The 27,803-nt window shown below is 32.9% G+C and overlaps 1 protein-coding gene across 5 annotated transcripts in view; it reads right to left on the reverse strand.

Moving 5' to 3' along the window:
* The window catches only part of LOC143226861 (uncharacterized), a 29,942-nt gene extending 14,098 nt beyond the window's left edge, over positions 1-15,844 (reverse strand). For all 5 annotated transcript variants that reach the window (XR_013014790.1, XM_076458364.1, XM_076458363.1 and 2 more), the window contains exons 1-2: positions 14,756-15,844; positions 6,389-6,457 (exon numbers count right to left, since the gene is read on the reverse strand). Coding sequence is in view for 4 of the 5 variants with exons in the window: in XM_076458364.1 (XP_076314479.1) it covers positions 6,389-6,457; positions 14,756-15,751 (1,065 nt within the window). In the remaining variant the exon portion in view is untranslated. The remainder of the gene's footprint in view (positions 1-6,388; positions 6,458-14,755) is intronic.
* Positions 15,845-27,803: the final 11,959 nt, after the last annotated feature.

Consider the following 27,803-nt stretch of genomic DNA (forward strand, 5'->3'; position numbering starts at 1 on the left):
AAGAAATTTGCAAGGGTAATAAAATTGTAATTAAAATGTGTGAAAACATTTATTATATGGTTCAAAGTTGCGCTGGTCCGGTAAACATTGTAGGTTCTGAGCCTCGCTAATATGAAGGTGTTATTTGGGGACCTGTAAAATTTATTACCCTTTTGTTTTAAAGTTGTCAAGTTTCGAATATGATATAATGTTTTAAATTTACCTCAGTTTGGACAATAACACAAATGCAGTAGGCTTAACTAAGTATTGGCTTACAAAAGTATACTATTTCGGCTACCGTACGTTACTATATAAATATACGTTACTATTTACTCATTAATGTTTACATTTTACTTATATTTCTTAAAACATAGAAAATAAATGAGAAATACGTTGAAAAATATTGATTTCGAATACCCGTGTTAACGAAATTCTGCACTCGTGCATACGTGCTATTTTAAGACTTGCGGGTGGAACGTGTAGAGGTAAGGTTTTTTGTAGGCTTGATACATTAAATTTTGAAAAATGAAATATTATCGAATTACAGTACTAGTGTCCTCAAAATCCCTATAATTTAGTATGGTCTCTAAGTAAGTACATGTGGGTGAAAGAAATCCCATTCCTATTCAGAGAAACGACTCATTGATCACACATCAACTGTTTCGGTAAAATTCTTTTGCCCTCAAGTTACTTATAAACAATTGTCAGAATTACGTTTCAGGGAAAATTATCTTTCTATCGGTTAAGAACTTTAAAATGATTGATTTGGAGGGCGGAGTCACTCTAGTAGATTTGCTAAATATATTGATATCTCAGCAAATCATAGAGGTAAGAGGTTGTTCTTTTATATTTAGCTTGTATATATCTCAAATTCGAGTTTCTAATTCGTTAGATACTTGTACATGTTGTATGGTGAGCGTAATAAAATAAAAACTGAACAATAAGACAATTGGAGGTTTTATGTGACATACAGAATTCGATGTGTGTATATATGTTTTCTTATAGCAAAGCCACATTGAGCTATCTGCTGAGCCCGCTGAGGAGAATCGAACCCCTGATTTTAGCGTTGTATATCCGTAGACTTACCGCTGTACTAGCGGGGGGCCAGAAATCAATACTTAACATTTTTTTCTTTACATTTCCTTTTAAATTAAAAAAATAAAACATATATAATTTTAAATTTAAAATATAAATTGCGTTTTGTTGCCAATCTCATCGACTTAAGTAGTAATATGTTATTTAATAAAACATTTTGAAAATAACGTTCCAAACGTGCATTTTAACCTCTAGGGGCGAAATAATACATAATGGTAATATGCATAATATTAATATGTAATTGTACTTGCAAATACAATAAACAGTTTGATAATATCAATTATCATTAACGTATACTATTTTATATGTAATTAGTGTATAAAAGTAATTAATAAGTAAAATTAATAATTATTTGGCTATTCTATTAATTTCATGTACAAGTTTCATTTCATTAGAGTGTGCTATTTAATATTATTAATGTAAAATAGTTATTACTACCTATCATATAATATTATTAATATGTATATTATACTTAACGACAAGTAATTATTTGCACACACTATCTAAAATTAAAGAGTGATTTTTGTTGTCGTTAGTATATATGATGTAATATTATTAATGTGAATTTTTTATTGTCACTAATATTCAATATTTGTATTTTTAATGCGTAATCTTAATTGTTACTAGTTTATACGATGTAACGCTATTAATGTGTAATTTTCATTTTCATTAGTTCTGGTGTTTTCATGTAATATGCTATTATCCCTCACGTACTCTATGATTGACCAAATACTCTAAGAACTTCTTGTAAATGTGATAGATAAGAAACATAATTTAGTAACAAAAACAGCACACATTTTGAAATTGATGGAATGTAGGGATGGGAAAATATCAAACTAGAAAACATTTAAGATGTGAGGACTACATATGCTGCATCTAAATTATCGTTTTTAGTCTTAGGTTATTAACTTTAGGAAATACATTGAATTGTTGGAAAGGATTGAAAGAAGGGTTACCAGAATGGTGTCTGGGATGGAGGGATTGGGATACGAAGAGAGATAGAAATATCTTAGACTGTTTTTCTTATTGTTGATTCGTCATTTTTTTTTTCACATTTAACAGTGAGAATAGTAGGACTAGGGAAAATCAAATATAAACTTTAGCATAGTAGGAGTCGTCTTCTATTAAAACTTCTAATTTTCCAACCGGATGATTAGCCAATGGAATGGGTTCCCTTCATATGTTGTGAAAGCAGTAACTTTAAGTGATTTTAAGAGAAAACTTTATAACTACATGACTTATAAGGGCTGTCTTCAAAATTTTTTAAAATCATTATATATATAAGTTTTAGTTTAGTTTTGAATACAGGATAACCTAGATAGATCAATAGATTCCTTGTTGTTCCAAACATCATGTTATGTTATTATGCATTATTATTATTAATATGTAATTTTAACTGCTATTAGCGCATATTATGTAACATAACTGATAATTTGGTTTGATTGTTGGTAAATACAAAGCTACACAATGGACAGATTTGTTTAATAAAGATTTTATCTTGTAGAAATATTTCACTATTTTTCTTGTTTTCTAATCTTTGTATGAGTCGATATTTCTAGCTTTGTCCAGTCTATGATGCGTCTAGTTGACGTAGTATGCTGAATTCTCTGTTTTTATTATTCTAGTGGTGTCTTTATATTACTTAATTCTTGTCCAGAGTTGTCTTTCAATTTCTCCAATGAATGTTTCGTAAGAAGAACATGGAATTTTATACATTGCGTTTTGAGATTTTCGTCAGTCGGTTTCTCTTTACTTTTAACTAGGATGGATCTTACTGTTTTCTAAGATTTCCAGCAAACATCTGTGTTGAAAGTTTTATCTATACATTTGAGTTTTTACTTAAGATTTGCAGACAGGGAAAGTGTATAGTAGTCCTGGTGTGTTATTTCTCTTTTGTTTCTGTCTTTTTTTAGAGAATTGGTGATGAAGACAGAAGCGTAACACTTATGACATTTTTGTCATCAATCAAAATGTTTTGAAATTTTAATTTCAGCCATATATATGTATATATGATCTAATATTATTAAGGGATAATTTTAATTGTTATTACTATATACTATGATATGCTATTAATTTTTTCTTTTCATTAACATATTATACCCTACATTTTTTATGTGCAATCTCAGTTTTATTTACTATATATTATAAATGGTAAATTTTAATTATCGTAAATATTATAAGATTCAACGTCACGTAACAACTCACTAAAACATAGCTAGCACTGACTTCTAAATTGTGGCAAGGGAATCGTCTGGATCCTGACGATGCTTTTACTAACGAAGCCATGGTCGTAAACAATTATATAGTTGTAAACGATGCAATAGTCTTGTTTTCCTCAGTTAGGTTCCTAAGCTTTCAGAAAGGTAAAATTTTTATTCAACCGCTTGGGAAATCTGGAGATTTTTCCGAAAACTTATTGCTAAACTGCTGGCCTCATAAACTTCTAAATGTGTCCAAACGAATCATCTGGTTGGTGATTCGAGCAATAGTACTTTTTGTTTCAAAACCCTTTAGAGAACTCGCGTATTTCGGGAAAATTTTATAAAGATTCCCTCACAGTCTAGCTACAAATTTGGCATTGATTTACATTACACTACAGCATGCATATAAGTAGGGCTACTGATTAGCGTTTGTAACTTGGTTAAACACATTACATTTACAATATAGCAATAATGATCACTAAACTGAAAAGAGTGTAGAATAACAGCTCATGTATTAAATGCGCTTTATAACGGCCTTGTAAATGTGGATCATACGTCTACGGGTTCACTGGATAAAATATCATTTAATATTATTAAAGTGTAATTCTAACTGTCATTAACATATAGTAATTTTAATTTTTTATATGTTAAGATAGTTGCCATTACCATATACTATCTATTCTTATTTATGTGTAGTGTTAATTATCATTGAAAGAAAAATTACACTTTAAAATATAACACAGTCCATTGTGGTCTTTCTCATATTCTAATAAGTAAGTTTAATTTCATTTTCAACCAGAAGAAGCATCTCGCAAAAAACATCAAGAAAGAACTGCAATAGAGTTTTAACATATATTGGATTAGTTCTGGAACTTATAAACATTCATTATTTAGTTTCAAAATGGTTCTTCAAATTAACCTAACCCTGTCTTTAATCCAATGTTAGCGCCAAATAACTCCTTACGTTTCTGATATTAGTCCTCATATTATTCTTCGTATCTCTCACTCTCTGATAAAATGGTCCTGATATTATTTCTCGTATCTCTCACTCTCTGATAAAATGGTTCTGATATTATTCTTCGTATCTCTCACTCTTTGATAAAATGGTCCTGATATTATTCCTCGTATCTCTCACTCTCTGATAAAATGGTCCTGATATTATTCTTCGTATCTCTCACTCTTTGATAAAATGGTCCTGATATTATTTTTCGTATCTCTCACTCTCTGATAAAATGGTCCTGATATTATTTTTCGTATCTCTCGCTCTCCGATAAAATGGTATTGATATTTATATATGTAAAAACGACTCGTTTGGGTTAAGAAAATTTTTTACGGTCTTGATATGATTATTCGTATCTCTCGCTCTCTGATAAAATGGTCCTGATATTATTCCTCGTATCTCTCACTCTCTGATAAGATGGTCCTGATATTATTCCTCGTATCTCTTACTCGCTGATAAGATCGCCCTGGTATTATTCCTCATATCTATCGCTCTCTGATTAGATGGTCCTGATATTAGCTCAACATAAAATGCTCATGTCAGTAATGCAGTGTGTTTCCTCAACTAACTATTATTGAAATCAACCCTGTATGTTATATTCTTTTACTATGATATCGCTGAATGTATCCTCATATCGATCTCTGATATTTCTGGAATTAGTCTAACAAATAAGAGCGATAGAATGTTCCTGTTAGATTTTCATCTGTGAAATTTCCAAATGTTAAGCCAGAATTTTATTATAATAATAGTTCCAGTTGGTTATAAAAATGTTTCTGTAGTAAAGTAAAATATTGTGTGCTTTACTAACCTGTTACTGAAAACAATATTTCACAGTTAAGCGCTCTACAAATCTTCTAAACTGTTTTTAAGGCTAACTTAAAATATTTTTCTAAATATTTTCAGAAAATTATTTTACTTGCCTTTAATAACGTACTATCAGTATTAACCCCGAACTATTCTCAGCGTTATCTTCATATGGTTACTTAGGATTATCTTTACTATTTCCTTATCAAAATGCTCATAGTATTAACCCCGTATGTTTCCTAAGTGAACTATTCTCAGTGTTATCTTCATATAGTTACTTAGGATTATCTTTACTATTTCCTTATCAAAATGTTCATAGTATTAACCCCGTATGTTTTCTAAATAAACTATTCTCAGTATTATCATCATTTGGTTACTTAAGATTATCTTTAGTATTAACACCGTATGTTTTCTAAGTGAATTAGATATAATCAACTATTTTTGTGAAATATTTCACTCATGTGAACTTCAAAGTTAACAAATTATCATATATATGTTTCTAACTTCAGAGTTAACAAATTATCATATATATGTTTCTAACTTCAGAGTTAACAAATTATCATATATATGTTTTTAAGTTCAGAGTTAACAAATTATCATATATATGTTTTTAAGTTCAGAGTTAACAAATTATCATATATATGTTTTTAAGTTCAGAGTTAACAAATTATCATATATATGTTTCTAAGTTCAGAGTTAACAAATTATCATACATATGTTTCTAAGTTCAGAGTTAACAAATTATCATATATATGTTTCTAAGTTCAGAGTTAACAAATTATCATATATATGTTTCTAAGTTCAGAGTTAACAAATTATCATATATATGTTTCTAAGTTCAGAGTTAACAAATTATCATATATATGTTTCTAAGTTCAGAGTTAACAAATTATCATATATATGTTTCTAACTTCAGAGTTAACAAATTATCATATATATGTTTCTAAGTTCAGAGTTAACAAATTATCATATATATGTATATATATTATCATATGTGTTTATAACTCGTTATTCCTAACATTCACTCTACCTTTTTTTTCTCTTGCATTTAGCCTTAAATGTATCTAAAACTAATCCATATACTCTCTTGTAAATATTCATGAGATTAACTCAACTAGTGCTAATGTCATTTTGAAACTATTGTGGAACTCTTGCTGTTACTGTAAAATTTTTTAAATCTTAGCCATTACGTTCCTTTTGTAAAACGACCGTTTGGTAAATCAGTATTTCTTCGTTGTTAGAAGCTATACGTTATTGACATCATACTATGAAGCTAAATTTGCAACTAAAACAAAATTTGTTTTACTACCTGATTGATGAACTCCTTAGAAGAGTTTCGCACTTTGGCTTTCGATATGATATCCAGCAACTTGCTGTTCTGAAAATTAGAAACCATAAAAAATCGTTAAAAGATTTCTGTACTCAATTTATAAAATGGAATCCTTACATATTCAGTACAAAAATATCTGTTTAACTGTAGTTTTTAAATTTACTCTACAACATGTACACCATGGGCTAAATATAAATAGCAGGCCAAGAGACCCTATGAGCCAAACATAATTGTCCCTAATTTTGAACTACTTATCACAGGGAATGTGGATAGCTAACAAAACCTGCTACTTGAATGAAATAAATGATATTTTAACCTTTCGACGCTGGTACTCTGCCAAACACACCAGCCACAAAGCTACCCATGGTTCACTTCTGCTTAGCAACAATTTTTCATTAACACATCAATTGTTTTGCATTATTCAAGCAATAAAATTACAAAATAACAAAATTTTATATATTTAAAAAATGTAGGTAAACCAAACAGAAGTATCTAATCACATCTGATTCACCATTACCTTTTATTTTTATTTATTATTACGCTTTTATTACAAATATTTTTTGCGCTGTTAGCTTAATATGTATTTATGACTAGTCATATATCTTAAGTTGGCCGAAGCTCCTGAGCTATTGGGATTATGGACAACAATATCATTAACAGTGAGAATTTCTATTAATGTATTCTGATCTTTATAAAGAGAAATTTAAGAATACCTGTAGGTTGCTCTTATCTTATGTAAATTAAAACAATTCTATCACAAACTCCCCAATATCAAGTTAAATGTGCTGTTTATGTTAAGAAATACATATAGAAACTTAATCACTAAAAACCACTGTAAATGCCAATATCTTAACATAACCGATAATTTTATTATTTTAGATACAGTGTAAAATATCTAACGTAATATGAACCAGCAGTCTTTATCAATCAAATGTAATTCAACTTTCTGTATTAACCGAGGTCTTCCAGTTGTCAACAGTGAGTTTACAGGCTTAAAATACTAAAATCCGCAATTCGATTCCTTTTAATGGACTGCATGCAGATGGTAGTGTAGTTATGCAGTAAGATGAACAACGACATGGTGTGACGTAACATTGTTGATTAACCAAATATAAACCAATTTCCTGAATTGACCGTTTTTGTGTTTTTGGTTTTAACAAGTTTCACATTCTCAGAAGGAAACATTTTATTGTTACTTCATTATCTGATAGAGCTCAGATAAACAAAATATCATCCTTAACTCTAAGGTTTCGTCTGATTTGGTTGCCATATTAGGTTGTTTTGTTTCACACGATAGGAAAATTATTTCAATGGTTTATTTCTAATTAGTTCGACATTAATCGAATTTACAACGTGAGATATGTTGCCATATATTCTGCTAAAGCTGACTCAAGTTACTTTATATTTATTTACAGCATTTTAATGTTTATAATTCTAAATTTCAAATTTCTGCAGATTTAATCAATTTGCACTGGACCGTAGACACTAGATATTTTATAAATTCTATATTTATCAATTAATACCAATTTATATTTCATATCCCTAAGACATTTATTTAATTTACCATGTGGAAAGAATGTTTTTTTTATTATATTTACTATTCTTTGTAACAAATTTTGAACATATGACAAACGGGCCCTCATGTCATCAACTTTACTTTTTAATGTATTGCTATATTTTTTGTGCAACATATCAACGATTACGGTATTATAGTCTTTCAAAAAATTCATTCCAATCTTACATCATAAATTTACATGTAGCTTTTCAAGACCCTAAATAAAAATGTAGAAAGACTAGCACCGCCCTGAATAGTTTTTGCTGACTTGAAGGTAACAGTTGTTTACATAAGAAAAACGCTGAATCCGAAAATAACTTAAATTTTTAATGTCAGGTCAGGTTTTCCCACAGAAGCCGCAAAACGAAATTACAAATTTCATTTAATTATTTTTTATAATTAAGTATACTACATTCATGCTTTCCGTATATTTTTAATATTAATTATGCTTTTAGTAATAACTAGTTTTTTTTAATTTCAAATTGAATTTTGAAATTTAACTGTAATAAGTATAGCGGTACAATGAATCGTAGAAAGAGCAGGTGTAGTCCAAATATATTCTGCTATATCTGTGACAGTTTTGCAACTGAAAAGCAAAGAAGTAAAATTAATGACTGTGAAAAGCGCCTACTATGTACGTTTTGGAATGAAGCCGGGCGATCAAGACGAGGGTTCCTCATATTGTTTGCCGTTCTTGTGTTAAGACAATGGACAAAAGGTTCAAGAAAAAAACTAAGTTTTGGAATACCTTTGAACTGGAGAGAATCCCAAAATTATACCAATGCTCGCTACTTTTGTATAGTCAACTTAAGTGGAGTCAAAGGGAAAACAAAATCCTTAATTGAGTACTCAAATATACCATCAGCCATAAGACCTGTTCCTCATTCAGATTCAATACCATTTCCTCTATTTCAGGGGTTCCCAACCTTTTGGCACTCGCGACCCCTTACCTAAACGTTTGAAACCCATGTGACCCCCTACTTAGGGCTTACTATCAGCAGCTTAATTTTTATTTTATTTTCTGTGAAGGAGAGGGAAAAAAACATCTAAAAAAATATTTAAAAATTCTGTAATTATTTATTAGCAAATTAAATCACATTGGTCCAACCTGAATTCACAAAAATAACATATTTCTTAATTAACATAGGTTTGAACAGCTATCCAACCCAGCTAGTGAGATGCTTGATGTTGCATTTCAGCAGCAAGCTTTGAAATTCGTGGCCGAGCGTTTGTTAGAGCCAGTCTCATGTAATCTCCAACATCCAAGCTGTTCCTATTCTTTGTTTTTATATTGACAAGAGTAGAAAATCCTGCCTCACACAAGTAGGTAAAAGCAAATGGAACAAGAACACGTAAAGCTATCATGCTGACTTTGGAGTATGACTGATACATAGCGCACCAGAACTGAGTCACGGATTTCACCTTGAAGAGATCACGAGCTGAAGAGTCGTTCCTTAGATCCAGAAATTCATCTTGGATATCATCTGGGATGCTGGATACATCAAGTTCAGTACAAAACGGGTTCCTTACCAGGGCCTCCTGCTCCTATGATAGCTCAGGGAAGTAACGCTCGACTTCCTTTTCTAGAGACTGAAGATGTTCGGTAATCTCATCCTTGAGGAACTGATCCAGTTGGATCTGAGACTCATCCGTCACTCCACAAAGTTTTTCAAATATAGCGATGTTTCCAAGATTGGTTTTCCGACGCCAGTTCTGCAGTTTGGAAACAAAGGCCCGAAGACTATCTTGAAAAAGGAGAACATGTGTTTCCCTTCCTTGAAGCTTCAAATTGAGCTTGTTCAGCTGGTCAAAAATGTCGGCTAGGTACGAAACCCTTTTATCCCATTCTTCATCTTCGAAGTGAGCTACAAGATCTTTCCTTTCTTGAGTGTCCAGGAATAGCTTTATTTCATCTTTTATTTCAAAGACACGATTTATAACGTTTCCTTTCGACAATCAACGTACTGCTGTGTAGAAGAGAAGGACTTCATGGTCAGCATTCATGTCTTTGCATAGTTCTTTGAATAGGCGAGCGTTGAGTGCTTGAGTCTTCACATAATTTACAATCTTGATTACAGATTCAAGCACTTCCTGCAGAGAGGCAGGGAGAGTCTTACTGGCGAGAGCATATCGGTGAATCATGCAGTGGATGCCCTTTGCTTGAGGTGCTAGCTTCTTCACTCTCGACTGGAATCCTGATTTCGATCCCAGCATAGCCTGTGCCCCATCCGTACAAACCCCACACACGTTTTTCCCGTTGAAGATCTTCGTCTTGAAAAAAAGTTGAAACTTTTTCCATGACATCATCAGCTTTTGTTGTGGTTTCAAGTGCACTGCAGAATAAGAATTCGTCTTTGATGTCACCTGAATTAATGAATCTCACGAAGACAAGCAACTGAGAACATGAACTTACATCTGTTGATTCGTCGAGCTGAAAGGAGGACAAAGGGAAACCCTTGATTTCAGTCAAAACCTGTTCCTTCACATCCATAGACATTTTAGAAATGAGCCTCTGTATAGTATTATTTGACAGGGATACTTGCTGCATCTTCTTTGCACTGGCTCCAAGAATAAGATTTACTGCTTCATCATGCAGGGTTTAAGAAGTGTTTTCCAATCGTGTGAGGCTTTTTTTGTTTAGCAATTTCGAATGCAATCTCATATAAAGCTTCCACTACGGCTGCACTCTGCTGCTGAAATGACCCACTTCTATCGATTATTTGGCTTTTAAGACACCGTTCATGCCGTTTGAAGAAATCCAAACCCTTCTTTGCGTGTTCTGGATGTTTCAAAACACACTGTGGTTTCTCGATGCCGTCGTTGGCGAGCACAGTGGTGAAGCCAATGTTGAGGTAGCATTCTGTGTATCTGCGCCGTTTAGCCATGGGCACAACTCACCTCTACTGCTTACTTATCTCCTTGTTAAAATAAAATAAAAATGTTGAATAATGAACGCTTTGGCAACTGTAGATCTTACACTGACTACTTGTGGGGGGTGCAGGAAGAGTAATGATGGGATAAGTATTGGGAGGGAAGGGAGCGTGGCCAGTCGCGTCATCCACCAATCAGCAACAGACATGTGACTCACGTGTTGACAGCGAGCACACACACACTTAATCACAGCTAAACAGACACACAAGTATCCGTACATGCGCGTGCACTCACATACTCGCTACTCACTAGTACACACATACATACAGTTGCAGACACATTCACATTCACACAGGCACATTCACTCACAGGCACGCATACATACACCCATAATATCACCTAATGACATTGAACTAACGTAGCACACGTTTTGCTTTGCACCGAAACAAAAAAAAAAATGTAAGAGCATGAAAATGTAATTGATGAAATAAAATTAATGTTACCCAAGCTACTTCTAACAAGGCTACGCGACTCCCTTGCCCGTTGGGAAACCTTGCTCTATTATAATGCTCACATGCAGCCTCAGAATCAGCTGACTCCGACCCATAAGACTCAGGAAAGGACGTTGACTTTACACGAGATGTTTCAGCTGATCCCAAGTTGTTTACACAAGCAGAATTGAATGATCTTGTTCATGACTTAGAATTAACAAAAGAATCTGCAGAACTTCTGGGATATAGATTAAGTGAAAAAACCTTCTGGGTCTAGGAACAAAATTTTCGTTTTACAGGTGCAGAGAATGTGCTTTATTGAAATACTTTGAAATGCATGACGGGTTCGTATTTTGCAAATATGTTCCGTGCTTGATTGAGCATATGGGTTGTCCATATGGCCAAAATGAGTGGAGACCATTTATTGATAGCTCAAAAACTAGTTTGAAATGCGTTTTGCTTCATAATGGTAACAAGCTAGGCTCTATTTCTATCGGACATTCTGTTCATCCACATGAAAGTTACGAAAATCTAAAAATGATTCTAAATAAAATAAGCTGTAAAGAACACATGTAGACAATCTGTTGAAATCTAAAAGTTATTTCTATGCTGCTGGATCAACAGTCTGGATACACAAAATTCCTGTGTTTCTTGTGCTTATGGGACAGTTGGGCGAGAAGTGAACATTGGATAAGAGAAAACTGGCCAGTAAGAGAGAAATTTATTATTGAAGAGAAAATGTCACAAACGAACCACTAGTAAAACCTTCTAAGATATTGCTTCTGCCACTTTACATAAAGTTAGGTTCGATGAAACAGTTTGTGAAGGGCTTATCAACAGATGGTGCATGCTTTCAATGCCTGCAATAAATTTCCAAGACTGAGCAGCGAGAAACTTAAAGCTGTTATATTTGATGGTTCTCAAATGAGAAAGCTTGTTAAGGATGAACAATTTATTGAGTCAATGAATCCCATTGAAAATCCCATTTGTTAATGTCATGAACAACTTTTTATGAAACGTCAGATGTTATGATTACAAAGGTCTAGTTAAGGAATTACATGACGCTTTTAAGGAACTAGGCTGCAACATGAGTGTTAAAAGTCATTTTCTGTGTAGTCATATGAACTGCTTTCCGGAAAATCTCGGTGCCGTCTCAAAGGAACAGTGTGAAAGATTCCATCAAGACATAAGAACAATAGAGAAGCGATGTCAAGGGCAGTGGAACATCAACATAATGGCATATTACTGCTGGTGTCTACAAAAAGATAAACCTATAACATTTCATACACGTAGATTTAAGAGGAGAAAATTCACACCCTAATCATCTGTGAACAGTATAATATAATTTTTGCTACCAATATGAAATACGTAGGTTTTTTTCGCTATCAAAAGTCTGTAAGTAAATATTTAGACATTGTTCATTCCAAGCAAACTGTTAGTGGATATTTGTTGATTGATACATCACACCTTCTGTAATCTGAGGTTGATTATTAGGAAATCCGTCTCTCGCTACTTTTATTTTTAAGCAATTCTTTTTGTTGAATCTACCCATCATTCCACTTTTAGTATAAAGTGAATCTTGTTAAGGTTTGTTGAAACTCCCTATAATTCCCTTTTAATCTGAAGTGAATCTTGTTAAGGTTTGTTGAAACTCCCCATAATTCTACTTTTAGTATAAAGTGAATCATGTTAGGGTTTGTTGAAACTCCCCATAGTTCCACTTTTAGTATAAAGTGAATCTTGTTAAGGTTTGTTGAAACTCCCTATAATTCCCTTTTAATCTGAAGTGAATCTTGTTAAGGTTTGTTGAAACTCCCCATAATTCCACTTTTAGTATAAAGTGAATCATGTTAGGGTTTGTTGAAACTCCCCATAATTCCACTTTTAGTATAAAGTGAATCATGTTAGGGTTTGTTGAAACTCCCCATAATTCCACTTTTAGTATAAAGTGAATCTTGTTAGGGTTTGTTGAAACTCCCTATAATTCCCTTTTAATCTGAAGTGAATGTTGTTAGGGTTTGTTGAAACTCCCCATAATTCCACTTTTAGTATAAAGTGAATCTTGTTAGGGTTTGTTGAAACTCCCCATAATTCCACTTTTAGTATAAAGTGAATCTTGTTAGGGTTTGTTGAAACTCCCCATAATTCCACTTTTAGTATAAAGTGAATCTTGTTAAGGTTTGTTGAAACTCCCTATAATTCCCTTTTAATCTGAAGTGAATCTTGTTAAGGTTTGTTGAAACTCCCCATAATTCTACTTTTAGTATAAAGTGAATCATGTTAGGGTTTGTTGAAACTCCCATAATTCCACTTTTAGTATAAAGTGAATCTTGTTAAGGTTTGTTGAAACTCCCTATAATTCCCTTTTAATCTGAAGTGAATCTTGTTAAGGTTTGTTGAAACTCCCCATAATTCTACTTTTAGTATAAAGTGAATCATGTTAGGGTTTGTTGAAACTCCCCATAATTCCACTTTTAGTATAAAGTGAATCTTGTTAAGGTTTGTTGAAACTCCCTATAATTCCCTTTTAATCTGAAGTGAATCATGTTAGGGTTTGTTGAAACTCCCCATAATTCCACTTTTAGTATAAAGTGAATCATGTTAGGGTTTGTTGAAACTCCCCATAATTCCACTTTTAGTATAAAGTGAATCTTGTTAGGGTTTGTTGAAACTCCCTATAATTCCCTTTTAATCTGAAGTGAATGTTGTTAGGGTTTGTTGAAACTCCCCATAATTCCACTTTTAGTATAAAGTGAATCTTGTTAGGGTTTGTTGAAACTCCCCATAATTCCACTTTTAGTATAAAGTGAATCTTGTTAGGGTTTGTTGAAACTCCCCATAATTCCACTTTTAGTATAAAGTGAAACTTGTTAGGGTTTGTTGAGATTTCCTGTCATTCCAGTTTTTAATCTATACTGAATACTGTTAGGGTTTAATGAAATTTCCTTTTACCTAAAGCACTTTTCAAGATTTGTTTCATAAAATCTTTCAACGTATTGAGCTGTATTTCTTTATTTTAGTACAGATATAACAATTCTCTAGTGAAAATAACATGTTGAAATGAAATGAAGAATAAATCGCGCAAAACTGCGTTTTTCACGTTATTTTAATTTTCATTGACAAAATCATTAATTCTTTAGACTATCTGGTTTGATTCAGATATCCGTGAGTAGGTACACAAGGGCTAGCTACTCTAGTTGTCCCTAATTTTGAACTGACGAAAGTTAGTTAACAATAGTAACAGCCAATACTAGCATATTGTTATATGCTAGTAGCCAATAGTAATACAACATACCCAATGTCCTGATATTTTACCCTCAACGAGTGCCAACATTAGACATTTAAATCTATAGTTAGGCACATAAACAATAAGGTTATATCCAACTCTATTCTTTCTTTAAGTATCCAGAGATATTTAAGAGATCTTACCTCAAGATCAATTCCCTCAGTATAACAACAGGTTATATTTAACTCTACAATGAAGATGAAGGACACCATTGCAAAAATGATAGTGTTAGATCTAACAGCAAAGGTCAGAAGTAAGCAAGATACACAGAGCATGGTAGCGGTGTAGATGAAGATAGCAGGAGAAAACAGTTGGCTTGTCTTGTCCACTACGTCGCACAATCGGTTGTAAAGAAGTCGTAGTTTCTCCAGTTCTTCAGAGTGTCTATGGTTATCTTTGGCCGTCAAGAAATTGTCCAAATAGTAATTAAACGACTTAAGGTCTTCGGTCAATGTCACAGATAAGTAAATGCAGAAGAAGAAAGGAACCCGACAAACAGATGACCAAAAAGACCAAAAAACGCGGGACAGCCTGGTAGATGTAATAAGGGTGTTATCTAGATTTTCTGAGCCAAATTTTGTTTTCCAATAATCCTTTGTTTCAGATATAAAAGTAAAGCCAACACTCTCCAAAACTATAAATAAAAATATCAACTCTAAGGTCCGTGATACTCGTTGTATCCGTATTCTTTGCAATTCAGAGGACATTGGGGGTAATTTTTCTTTCATTCGCTGATAGCAGGAGAAGTAATCATCGAATCTAGGAGCATTACGTTGCATGCTGTAGATAGCAACCACGCATGTGGCTGTTACGAAACTGTAGAGAATGGTGCTCGAAATGCGATGAAAACTCGCGTCTGGGTTGATATAAAGTTTAGCCAAGTTAAATATACAAGACGCTACAAGACAGACTGAAACAAACACCGTGTGTACAGTTGCTATAACGCTACGTTTGAAACGGCCTTCCGTTTTCGGAATGACAAGAGGAAACCCACCAAAGACTCGGAAAATTCTGGCCAGCCTACAGAACCCTTTAAATTCTTCCAAGCTAGTGTATGTGTTGTATGAGGTTTGGGTGTTAGAGATTGACTTCTGGGTATGTTTTAAAATGTTTGGGCTAGTTTTCTGTAGTAGATCCATCTGGCAGGTGAATAATTTTGTAACGTAAGCTATCCTAAACCAAAACTGACGATTTTACTAAGAAACTATAGAAAGTTTTAAAACGAAACAGTCCACCGTATCTTATTCCAAACTAAGTGATTTCATAAACCGAAACCTTTATATAACTTAAACTGTTGGCAGATTACAGACTGATACCGAACTTTCAAGATAATAAAAACAAGTTATTTAAATCAGTTCTTTGTTCCATAGCCTATCCTTGACGTAAAAATAAACGTACCAAGTATATCGTGTTACTCGTAATAACATTAAACTGAATTACTCTACTACTGGGATTTATTACCGTAATAAAGTTTTCAATACTTCATTTCTATTCATAATGATTCTTTTAGATGTTTATCGTTTTCTATCAAATGGAGAAGAAAGTGGTCGGCTTTCGTCATTACACGTATAAAAGGTATAGATCAGGGTTGAAGGGACAGTAATTAGTAGCAGTCGAAATTCATTAGATACGCTTCAGAGAGACGTTATACACAGACGTTAAATAAACATGTAAAGAGACTATTAGAACTAGAAGCAACCGTACCAAGGATTCAATAGTTTGTAAAACAAACGTCTATCAGTTTTTACAGTTTTATGATTTATTAAATTAACTTACTTCAAGTACGCGTTACCAATAACAATAATGAAAAACATTACTGTATGCACTTTATATATCTGATATGTTCCACGATACTGTAACTATTGACTGTTTATGTTTTAAAATATCCGTCGAACGACTTCGCTTTCACCAGTTAACTCACGAGTTCCTGGCTGTTTTCTATATACAGCTTTTGTTGAAGTTTGATACTGGGATAATTTTATAGAAAAATCGACTATTTATATTCTTTACCTTTTGTAGTTCAAAAACTTTCCTTCAAATCCTGTGAATTATACTTCAAACTCTTTGGAACTATATTTTAACCACGGTTAACAAGAACTAAATTTTAACTCCTTTATAGCTATACTTCACCGTTAATGTAAACATATTTTAGCTACTGCACAGGTTACACACAACGTTGCTGGAAAGTTGTAATTTGGCGAGATTGTAACAACGTTATTTATATAAATTGCAATATATATATATACATACATACACACAAACGAAGGAGATGGACATAAAAGTGTTCCGCACCCTTAAAAATGTTGTTAATTTGTTATATCTTTTATTCGATCACATAAAAACATGTAAAACTATGGTTTTTTAGAAGCCACTCGACGGTCTCAAATCCTAACTTCACCATTGACTTCAGTAAACACCTTCATGATTTTGATTATATTTTATCATACAAAGTATTGTGTTTCTTAGATCTTCTTATTACAATTACCTTACAAAATTAGGGAAGTATAGAAACATCTTATCAAAAGAACACAGATATATGTACGTTGAAATATGTATAAGACCATCAGTAGTGTCACTGATGACGTGTTATACAGTAATGTGTAACAGCAGATTACTGTATATCATATGTTTTGTGTTTTTCTTATAGCAATGCCACACTAGACTATCTGAGGAGTCTAGCGAGGGGAATCGAACCCCTAACTGCAGCGTTGTAAATACGTAGACTTACCGCTGTACCAACAGGGTACTATGTCCTATGGATTGTAAGATTGTCGTTAAAATAATGGTTTTAACATAATTTAATCTAGACATTAATAACGTAATTACACGAGAAAATAACTAAAGTAACATCGTTTTAAACCTAGAAACTTTCATGTGTAAAATGAAATATTTTGTCACGTTATATGGATATGATAAAGTGAAACTAGCAAGAAAATAAATTTTAAATCATTGCAGGATATTTAAATAAACGTCTTTTTCAGGACGATTTGCGTATCAATGATCAGGAAATGTAACTGAGTATAAAACTAATGATTTAGTGTTCTTTTTTAGGACGATTTGCGTACCAATGATCAGGAAATATAACTGAGTATAGAACTAATGATTTAGTGTTCTTTTTCAGGACGATTTGCGTACCAATGGTCAGGAAATGTAACTGAGTATAGAACTAATGATATAGTGTTCTTTTACAGGACGATTGATATCATTGTCTTATAGCAACGTAACCTCTCTGACAACATCACTGTCTCTCCTTACCCTATTGCCTGTGGTTTATACAAGCGTAACGACCTCTAATGGTGTGCTACGCAGACCCCAGGGTAACTACTCTACTAAATAGTTTGTTTTCATTCATTTATCTTTGAATATTCGAGTGAAGCTGCACGAGAGGTATCTGCACTCGCTATCCATAATTTAGCAGTGTAAGACTAGACAGAGAAGGCAGCTAGTCATCACCACCCACCGCCAACTTGGGCTACTCTTTTACTAACGAATAGTGGGATTGACCGTTACATTATAACGCTTCAATGGCTGATAGGGCGAGCATATTTGGTGTAACGGTAATTCGAACCAGGGACCCGCAGATTACTAGTCGAGCGTCCAAACCACCTGGCCTACTCTAAACAGAGTCTACAATATATGTTCTGTGAGAACGGCTAGCGAATGATGTTTTCTAGTAAAATCATATCAATGCTCTAGGTTTAGCTGCCAGTTTGGTCACCAACGTTTATTCAATTCCTTTAAGTATCACGCTCAATCCTTTTTTAACACCTATGTTGTTGTTTTTTTAAGATTAATAACAACTGTATATGTACTTTTCGAGTATGAAAACTGTTAAGTAATGACGTAGAACTAAAAAACGTATTTAGGTAATGGTCTTCTGCATTTATTCGGATGCTACAGCTAGAGAGTGTATAATATTGATTGAGATCAAGTTTATAAAGAAGTCCTACAATACCTATAATTTTAGCGAATAATAATGACTTAGATACAATACTATGTTATAAGTACGAGAATCAGTGAAGCATTATGTCAGTTTTAAGTTGCTGAATTGTCAGTCATTCATTGATGTATTTGAATCAATGTTAGTTATAACATCGCAGTCAGCAGTTCTTCGAGAATCGAAGATAACGCAGAGAAACCAACGCTTGAATTGTCGGCTGGAGTCCAACACTGCTGTCGCATTTCTTTTCACAAAAGCAGCTGGGCGAAGAACTATCGGCAAAGTGTGTCTTCGAGCTGAGCGCGGCGTGCCTGATACATGTTCATTCGCCTTTGGTGCGAACCATCCTTAATGGATTTGGTGCGATCATTGGCCAGAAACTACCAATAGGTAAGAGGCATATCAGCTTATACCAGTATAATTTGTCTACTGAGCTACTAATTAGTGCCTTACCACCATAATTGGGGCTGGAATGCCAGATTCAGGAGGTAAGTTTATTTAACTTACTTACCATCAACTGGTAATACCTTTATATTTATCTTTTATTAATTTTTCTTCTTCTTTACGCTGGAGTACAATCACCTTCCCACAGCTGTCTGTAGGCAGTGAATGGTGATATAGATGTGGGATGTTGTGGGCTTTATCTTTACGCTGGAGAACAATCATCTTCCCACAGCTGTCTGCAGGCAGTGAAGGGTGATATCGATGTGGGATGTTGTGGGCTTTATCTTTACGCTGGAGAACAATCATCTTCCCACAGCTGTCTGTAGGCAGTGAAGGGTGATATCGATGTGGGATGCTGTGGGCTTTAGCACCCACATCTCGCCCTCCTAATTTCTGTTCCTTTGATTACTTTATTCTTCTTCATGCGAGACTGGCGAACAGAGGCTAGAGCTGATAGATAGTGTATCCCCATTGTAAACCTAGGGTACATTTTATATCCCATATTATTGCCTGCACCCTGGGAGCCTTTTTCATTTCTGCAACATTTTATAACAAATTAATATATACATGTATAATACCAGAAAACTGGTGTCGACACTATTATGTCTTATATTTACTCCTATATATACGTAATTCAGCTAATTTAAACATATTCTAAACTTTTTTGTCTTGATAACCGTGGACTGCGACATGTTCGACATGTTAAAAACTAAGTTTCTATATGAAATTTATCGCCAGATTTTAAAAATACAAACGGTCTAATGATTATAAACCGAAAATGTGCTATTCAATTCCACAATAAATAAGTAGATACTAAAATAATAATGTTTTGAATGTCACTTTAGCCTTTGTATCCATTTCCATCACCAAGGAAAAATCTTTCTGCCTTCGCTTTACTCAGATTAGGTTCTCGGTTTATTGTTAACCAGCTTCTCATATTTAGAGAAAGGTTTACAAGGTTTACACTTAGCTACATCTGTTTTCTAAGTAGTAAGAGTATTGGATTTGAAAACCAGTTTATTTTGTTATACTTTGTTCTTCAGGTTTACCCTATACGTTATAAAAAGAATGTTTTGAAATTAAAAAAAAAGACAAAATCGAAATATTATATAAGTATATAAATATTTCACAATATTATTATCAAACATGTAACTTTATATAAATATTTCACAACATTATTATCAAACATGTAACTTTATATAACTATTTCACAATATTATTATCAAACATGTAACTTTATATAAATATTTCACAATATTATTATCAAACATGTAACTTTATATAAATATTTCACAATATTATTATCAAACATGTAACTTTATATAAATATTTCACAATATTATTATCAAACATGTAACTTTATATAAATATTTCACAACATTATTATCAAACATGTAACTTTATATAAATATTTCACAACATTATTATCAAACATGTAACTTTAGATAAATATTTCACAATATTATTATCAAACATGTAACTTTATATAACTATTTCACAATATTATTATCAAACATGCAACTTTATATAAATATTTCACAACATTATTATCAAACATGTAACTTTATATAAATATTTCACAATATTATTATCAAACATGTAACTTTATATAACTATTTCACAATATTATTATCAAACATGTAACTTTATATAAATATTTCACAATATTATTATCAAACATGTAATTTACTCTTTCCTGCGGTTGTGATGGAAAACCACACATAACTAAAAATAATCTTTCATTTTTTACACAATTTATTTTTCATTATCTGTTCTTTATAGATATTCAACATTTAGGCCTAATTTTCTAAACTAAGTCCTATTTTAACTGCCATTTAAAATGTTTTGTGTTTCTTTAATGATGAAAAGTATCTTTAACGTTTTTTTTCTGTTCTTTATTATTACAAAAAATCTGACATGACAAGTAAAGTTTAGTTGACTAGAATGGTGTAGGTTATCCATTACTAAGAATGATATTGTGAATTGCCTAGACTCAGTATTTATATCAATTGATTTCCTTTAACACCCTTGTTAGATTTATTTTTATATATGACACATGAAGTAGGAATAGGGGTAATGATGGCTACACCCACTTTCAAGTTGTACCATGTTAAAAATACCAAGTGTAACATTATCTTGCCCCTTCCTTCCTTGTTACCTGACTTTTTAGTGCTCTCATTCCTACTTCCTAATTTATTTATTTTTACACTTGTAAATCACCATATTTATAAAACGAACTGTATATAAAAATAACTGTAAAGTAGTTCTTCACGTTTTCTTCATTCATCAAAAATTTCTAACACTTTTAATAATTCACTGAAGAGTTTGACATATTCCTTTACCTATGTTAACGTATCTTAAACAATTGTTATTATATCTAGTTGTCTACTTATTTATCTTTATAGAAGAAGGCAAAGCGCAGTACAAGTGAATGCTTCTCTCTCTCTCGAGCAATTCTGGCATTGGTTGTATCCGATAAAATACATGGAAAATCGTTCTTATAAAAATAATAATCTCTAAAGTAAACTAATAACAAATTATGTAAAATTATACAACATGAAATTTCAGGATTCTTTCAGATACTCTTTATTACAAAAGCTTTAAAAATAATTCCAGATACTGGTGATGTTGCATGACACTTCCAGGAGTATTCTAGATACTCGTGATATTATAGGAAGCTTTCAACAGTATTCCAGATACTAGTGATGTTACAAGAAGGCTTTTAGGAGTATTCCAGATACTAGTGATATTACAAGAAGGCTTTTAGGAGGATTCCAGATACTAGTGATGCTACAAGAAGGCTTTCAGCAGTATTCCAGATATTAGTGATGTTACAAGAAGGCTTTCAGCAGTATTCCAGATACTAGTGATGTTACATGACACTTACAGGAGTATTCCAGTTTCTGGTAAAGTTACATGACACTTTCCTTACAAATCCAAGAAAAATCTTATTACATGAAACATTAAAAGCTATTTCATGTCCTGTTTTTTTACAAATAATATTTTCATTCAATCGAAGTTTTAGCTAAATATTGGATGCATCTTTCAGTACAATGCTTACTGACTTCAATTATTAAAATAAATATCGAGATGGATTACACCGAGAAGCTTTCTGTTACCGAAAGTGATAATTTCAGTTTCTCGTGTAAAAGGGTTAACGCAGTCTTGTGGCTGTTACACCATGTAACACAAATTTTGTTCCTGGATACTATGTGTTATTTCTTAATTGCTTATGTTGTAAAAGTACAAAGAATGGCCATTATTCCCTTCAAACTTTGCTTTTGTGACCTGGATAATGAAATTTAGAAATTAACCTTTTTTATGTAAAAACGGGCAAATTTGCACATTTTTATTTACATAAGGTCTGAATAAAACAACATATGAATCAAAATTTACATGTATTTATATTAAAGTTATACAAAAATGAAATAAAATGTTTAGAAGTGAGTAGTTTTTTCTAGATTTGCGACTGTAATGTAAATCACTTTCACATATCAGTCCCCAAATATAGTCTTCCATCATGTTTTCGTTATATGCTCCCTGGTCACAAAAGCAAAGTTTTAAGAGAAAAATTGGTATTTTCCATTTACTTTAGGAATAAGCAATTGGGAAATAATACTTTCTGTCCAGGAACAAAAAAAAAGTAAAACTTTTGTGTATTATCATGAGAGAAAACAGCTGATAGTGTCCAGAGATTTCCATGCTAAAGAATCTAGAGAAACCGATTTCACTCTTCGCGTGGATAGATGGTGAGTGACAGATGAGTAATCTTACAATAACTTCTATCTAGCTTTATAACCTGATGAAGTGTTAAAAGCTTAACAAGTGTCCATAGAACTTTCAAAAGATAAATATTAATTTTGAAAAAAAAACAGATAGATCAAGGAACATTTTATTTGATAAATTCACATTATTAAAATAATACCTGGTGGGATATTTCCTAGACATGAGAAATATAATCATTATATATTATTCCTGAAGATTTGAATTGTCACCATTCTTGTTATCATCCAACAAGTATGGAGAGATATTTCACCAAGGAAGTTAAAGAAAAGTTAGCTACTTAGAAAGATCAACAGATTCAATCTAAATAAGTAAGCCAAGCGGAAGGCCGAACTTTAAGATCAATTGGATATGACGTTACAAAATTCAGATTGCATCAGTCATAAGAAAAATTTGTCTAGACTAGTATACCATTAACATTGAGATGTGAAAATCAGTAATTCGTATTGGATAATAAGGAAATGTGTGGTATAAAACGGTGAGCTGAATACCCGAATGTTTCTTACGCTATTTGTAATTAAGTCAAACAGTTTTGTGTTATGTTGAATAAAACAATTTGGCACCCTAAATTTAAATGTTAACAACCATTATGTCAGGATCGATATTAACTAAATACCAAACAAAATAACATGAATTACTGAAGTAAACTTTACATGTATATTTATTGATATACTGAGATAGTAATACTCCAATTGTTAGTACTTTCTTGAAAGGTTGTATTTCAGATTGAATAATACCAAACAAAATAACATGAATTACTGAAGTAAACATTACATGTATTTTTATTGATATACTGAGGTAGTAATACTCCAATTGTGAGTACTTTTTTGAAAGGTTGTATTTGAGATTGAATAATAACAAACAAAATAACATGAATTACTGAAGTAAACTTTACATGTATTTTTATTGATATACCGAGGTAGTAATACTCCAATTGTTAGTACTTTCTTGAAAGGTTGTATTTGAGATTGAATAATACCAAACAAAATAACATGAATTACTGAAGTAAACTTTACATGTATTTTTACTTAGTGGGAAAATGTTTCATAAAATTATGGATATGTTCCTGTAATTATGATTACAAAATAAGTGAAAACAGGGACTCAAGTTAATATGTTATAAAATAATTAAGTGTATCACTTAGTAATGAAACTATAAGGAACAGAAATATTCCCAATAAATAAAGGCCAACAACATACTTTATACACAGAAGGAAGCTCTCTTCTTCAGAAAATAATCATTTATTTAACTACTGGCAGCAAATGGAGTATTTTAAGAGAACTCTCGCACATTTCTCTATGAGGATAAAACAAATACTAAGTAAATCTTTTATAAAACAATGTATAGAATGCTTAATAGCAAAATATTTAGAATGTGAAAACCAGAGAAGTGTATTTTAAATAACTGTAATAATTCATATAATTATCTTATTCCTATTAATTATACTTTCAGATATTCATCTAAAATAACGAACAAGACGATTAAAGTCAGTAACTCGTGATAACAAGAAACCTACATGAAGTAAAAATCTATCTCAAAATGACTGGTACAGGTAGTAAAACTTCTATGAAAATAAAGTTTCGACCTGAAGATGACCTAAAAATGTTGAAATGTTGTTCTCTTCTTTATTTAAATAAATGTTTAATACTCATACCAGCTGTCTTGAGATACATTTTTAAGGTCAGTGGCATTCCTACGACTAATGTAGGTAAAAGTAATTTTAGTAAAATGGCTTATTGTTAAAAAAATGTCCCAATAGTTTGTGTATTATTTTCCTACTGTGTTTACTAACACAGTACTCCTATATTTGTAATATGAGAAGTCTTGTACCCAGTTTAGTGAAAATTGGTAATTATACTGCTATGGTCAACTATGCTGCTATGCATTGCCTTTGCTGTCAATGTGAGGGTCATGTGTCCCGTCTTAGTGATGCTGTTAAATGTTTGAAGTGTCTGGATTCAGGCCACAGTGAGAATGTCTCTATACTGACTTGTGATGTATGTGGTGAGGGTCATCATACCTCTGCTTGCCTCCAAAATGGATCCACCTAAGTGAGTAACATGGCAGATTCATTGTCATTCCAACAAATTGTTTCTGATTAATCATATCATGCCTGTGTTCCCATCGTTGAAGTGCCAGTTGTCGATTCTACTTTCTCTGAACAAGGTGATGCATCATCAGCACCTCCAGTACTTAAACCTAATAGTGATGTCGTATGTTCCTCATGCCCTGTATCAAATGATGCAGTTGCCCTTTGATCTTCTATTCCCTGCTCTTCCCATCTAAGGGACCAGTCTCAGGAGCTATTGATCATACTGAGGAATTGCTTCAGTTATCAGCTCTTTCTAGTCTACCTAGCTTGTAATACTTTTCTTCTTGTGATGATCCCCCTCCTGTTGCAATTAATCCACCAATTGCTTGAGGAGATGATGGTGGAACATGTTCCAGTGGAGTGTCTTCCTAGTGTTCATACTTACATTTTACTACAACTCATTCATCCCATGTTGTCAACACATTGGCTTCGTCTGTGGTTTCCAGTAGGAAGTCTTTTCTACATGTTGTCGTACCTCCCCTCCAGTCTTCTGCCTTGAGTGTTCCTTGTCATTTGAATTGCCCTCTTCGGGCTGTTGGGGACCCTCTACCAACTGACGTGACTATTGATGTGAGTAGCATGAAGTGTTTTGCCAACACATGAACCCTGTCACTATCAAGCAAGAGAGTTTGTGATGTATACTTTCAAATTCCTTAATAGTGCTCTCCTGTTTAACCCTCACCCTCCAAGGCCTGCATACATCTTTAATTGGTTTAGTGTAAATTATATCTTTTTGCAGGAGACACATTTTTCTGAGAGGCATGACTATTTTTGTTAACATATTCCATGCTCCTGCCTTTAGGTGGTTTGGAACACCTGTGCCTATGGGGTGATGATACTTTTTCACCTTATCACCCTAACTTTTTTGGTTTCATTCTCACTTCTAGTGATTCTGAAGTTAGGGTCATCACTGCTGATTTTCTCATATATGATCGTACAGTTTGTTAAGTTAATATTTATGTTCCTGTTAAACAGGATGATCAGTAGATGTTCTTTTTAATTCTAGATTGGTATTTGATTACTCAACTTGATATCATGTTGGGTGGGGACTTCAGAATTGGTGGCAATCTTGTGATGAATGTTAAAGGGTCACAGCACCTCACTTTCCAATTTTGAATTTCTTGATTGTTGTTTGATTCTGCATTTGTTGTTGCATGGACTGGTCATAGTGACTCTTTTCACCTTGATCAGTTTTATGTAACATAGGAATTGTCACAGTTTCTTTCACATCCAGCTGTTCATCCTATGAGAAGTGCCATCAATTATGTTTTTCATCAGTATTCCTTTCTTTTTACTTTTCAGGATGTTTCCCTTATTACTCTGGGCTCTGGAGTGCAGAGGCTTAATGTTTCCCTATTGTGTGACAATACTGCTCTGGAGACGTTGATAGCTCTTATCCAAGACTGGTATTCGACAATAACCTACCAACCATTTGCTTCTGTGACATAAATGAGCTATTTTGGTGACTTTATTCCAAGGTGATACAGATGATTCTTGAGTTAAATTGGATATATAATGAGTCACAAATAATAATGATATTGAATATTATAAACTTTTTCAAGCTTCTACTGTTTATCATGTTACAGAATCTTTGGATCCTGGCAGTTATAATCATATTCATCTTTACACACATCCAGAAAATTTACTAAGTTTTGCCATATTTCACAATTAGTGACTGACCACTGATTTTAATGATATCTTAAATCTACTGTTTATTTTTGTAATTTGTACTGCCCTACATTAGTGTATATTGGATTGTGAGATGAAATGTGTAAATCTCTTGATTAACCATTTCTAGGCACTGCTCTTGTTATAATTGATAAATATTCCCAATAATGGGACACAGCTGAATCTGAACAAGATTTGGGAAATATGGTTAAGAAATAAGCTTCTTCCTCTGATATGGACAAACTCTGGTTTTAGGTAATTTGGGGTTCAGTTCCTTTCAGCATCTGTTATTATTTGGGAGAAGGTCATCAGTCCTATCCATTCTGTTGTTCAAGATTTTTGTTTTAGTTTGGCTGATACCTTCCTTTGGGCACATTATTTGTCAGTCGATCTTGCCTTTCATGTAGTATATAGGTGCTGTTTTCCTTTCAAGCAAGTTAGTGCTCGGTAACTGGTGGCATTCTCTTTTCTTTTTTCATGGGGAGGGAAAATGGAAATGGTTTTCCGACTTCCTTTTCATTTACCAAACTCGTTGTGTGGGTCTGGGGATTCTGTGTATTCGAACAGAGTGTTTCACATTATTAATTACTTTAATAGTGTAATGTTTATTCACAGAGGACTATCCATGTTCTATCTTATCTCATTATTTTTAAAGATGGGACTCAGGATTTCTTGGTTTTTCTTTTTTTCTATCACCCATGGGTTCAGATCCTGCTTCCTGGTATTCTCAATGTGTCATCACTGTCAGAGGGAAGTTCGTGATTTTCGTGTTTTCTGCTACACTCTACCATAGTCTAGCTTCACATTATCCTCATCACCTTAACCAATATTACCCCTTTCGATCTTGGGATTCCATTTGGGCTCCAGTTACATTGTGTCATATGGAGCTGCACAAAACACAGGCCTTCTGTTGGTGGATTTTTCACCATGTCTTAACAGTTCAGAAGCATCTTTAGCTTTGATATATCAGTACCACTGATTCCTGCATGATCTGTCATGTCAGGGTTGAGTATGTGGTGTGTGTTTTGTTGTTGTTGTGTCCTTTCACTGTCCATTCATGGAGATTCTTGTCTCATTTATAATACATTCATTTTATTTCACCTAAAGCTTTTCTATACCATGTTCCCTTGCCTTTGTTGCCATATCTTGGTTTTAATTTCAGTGTTCTGTTCAAACATGCTATACGGTTGATGAGGAACAGATATGTTTGTGAGAAGTCCCAGGATACTTTTAAATAATAACCTGCAACAGATCTCATCGTCTT

The sequence above is a fragment of the Tachypleus tridentatus genome, chromosome 9 (genome assembly GCF_004210375.1).
Source record: "Tachypleus tridentatus isolate NWPU-2018 chromosome 9, ASM421037v1, whole genome shotgun sequence".
In the NCBI taxonomy this organism is placed as follows: Eukaryota; Metazoa; Arthropoda; class Merostomata; order Xiphosura; family Limulidae; genus Tachypleus; species Tachypleus tridentatus.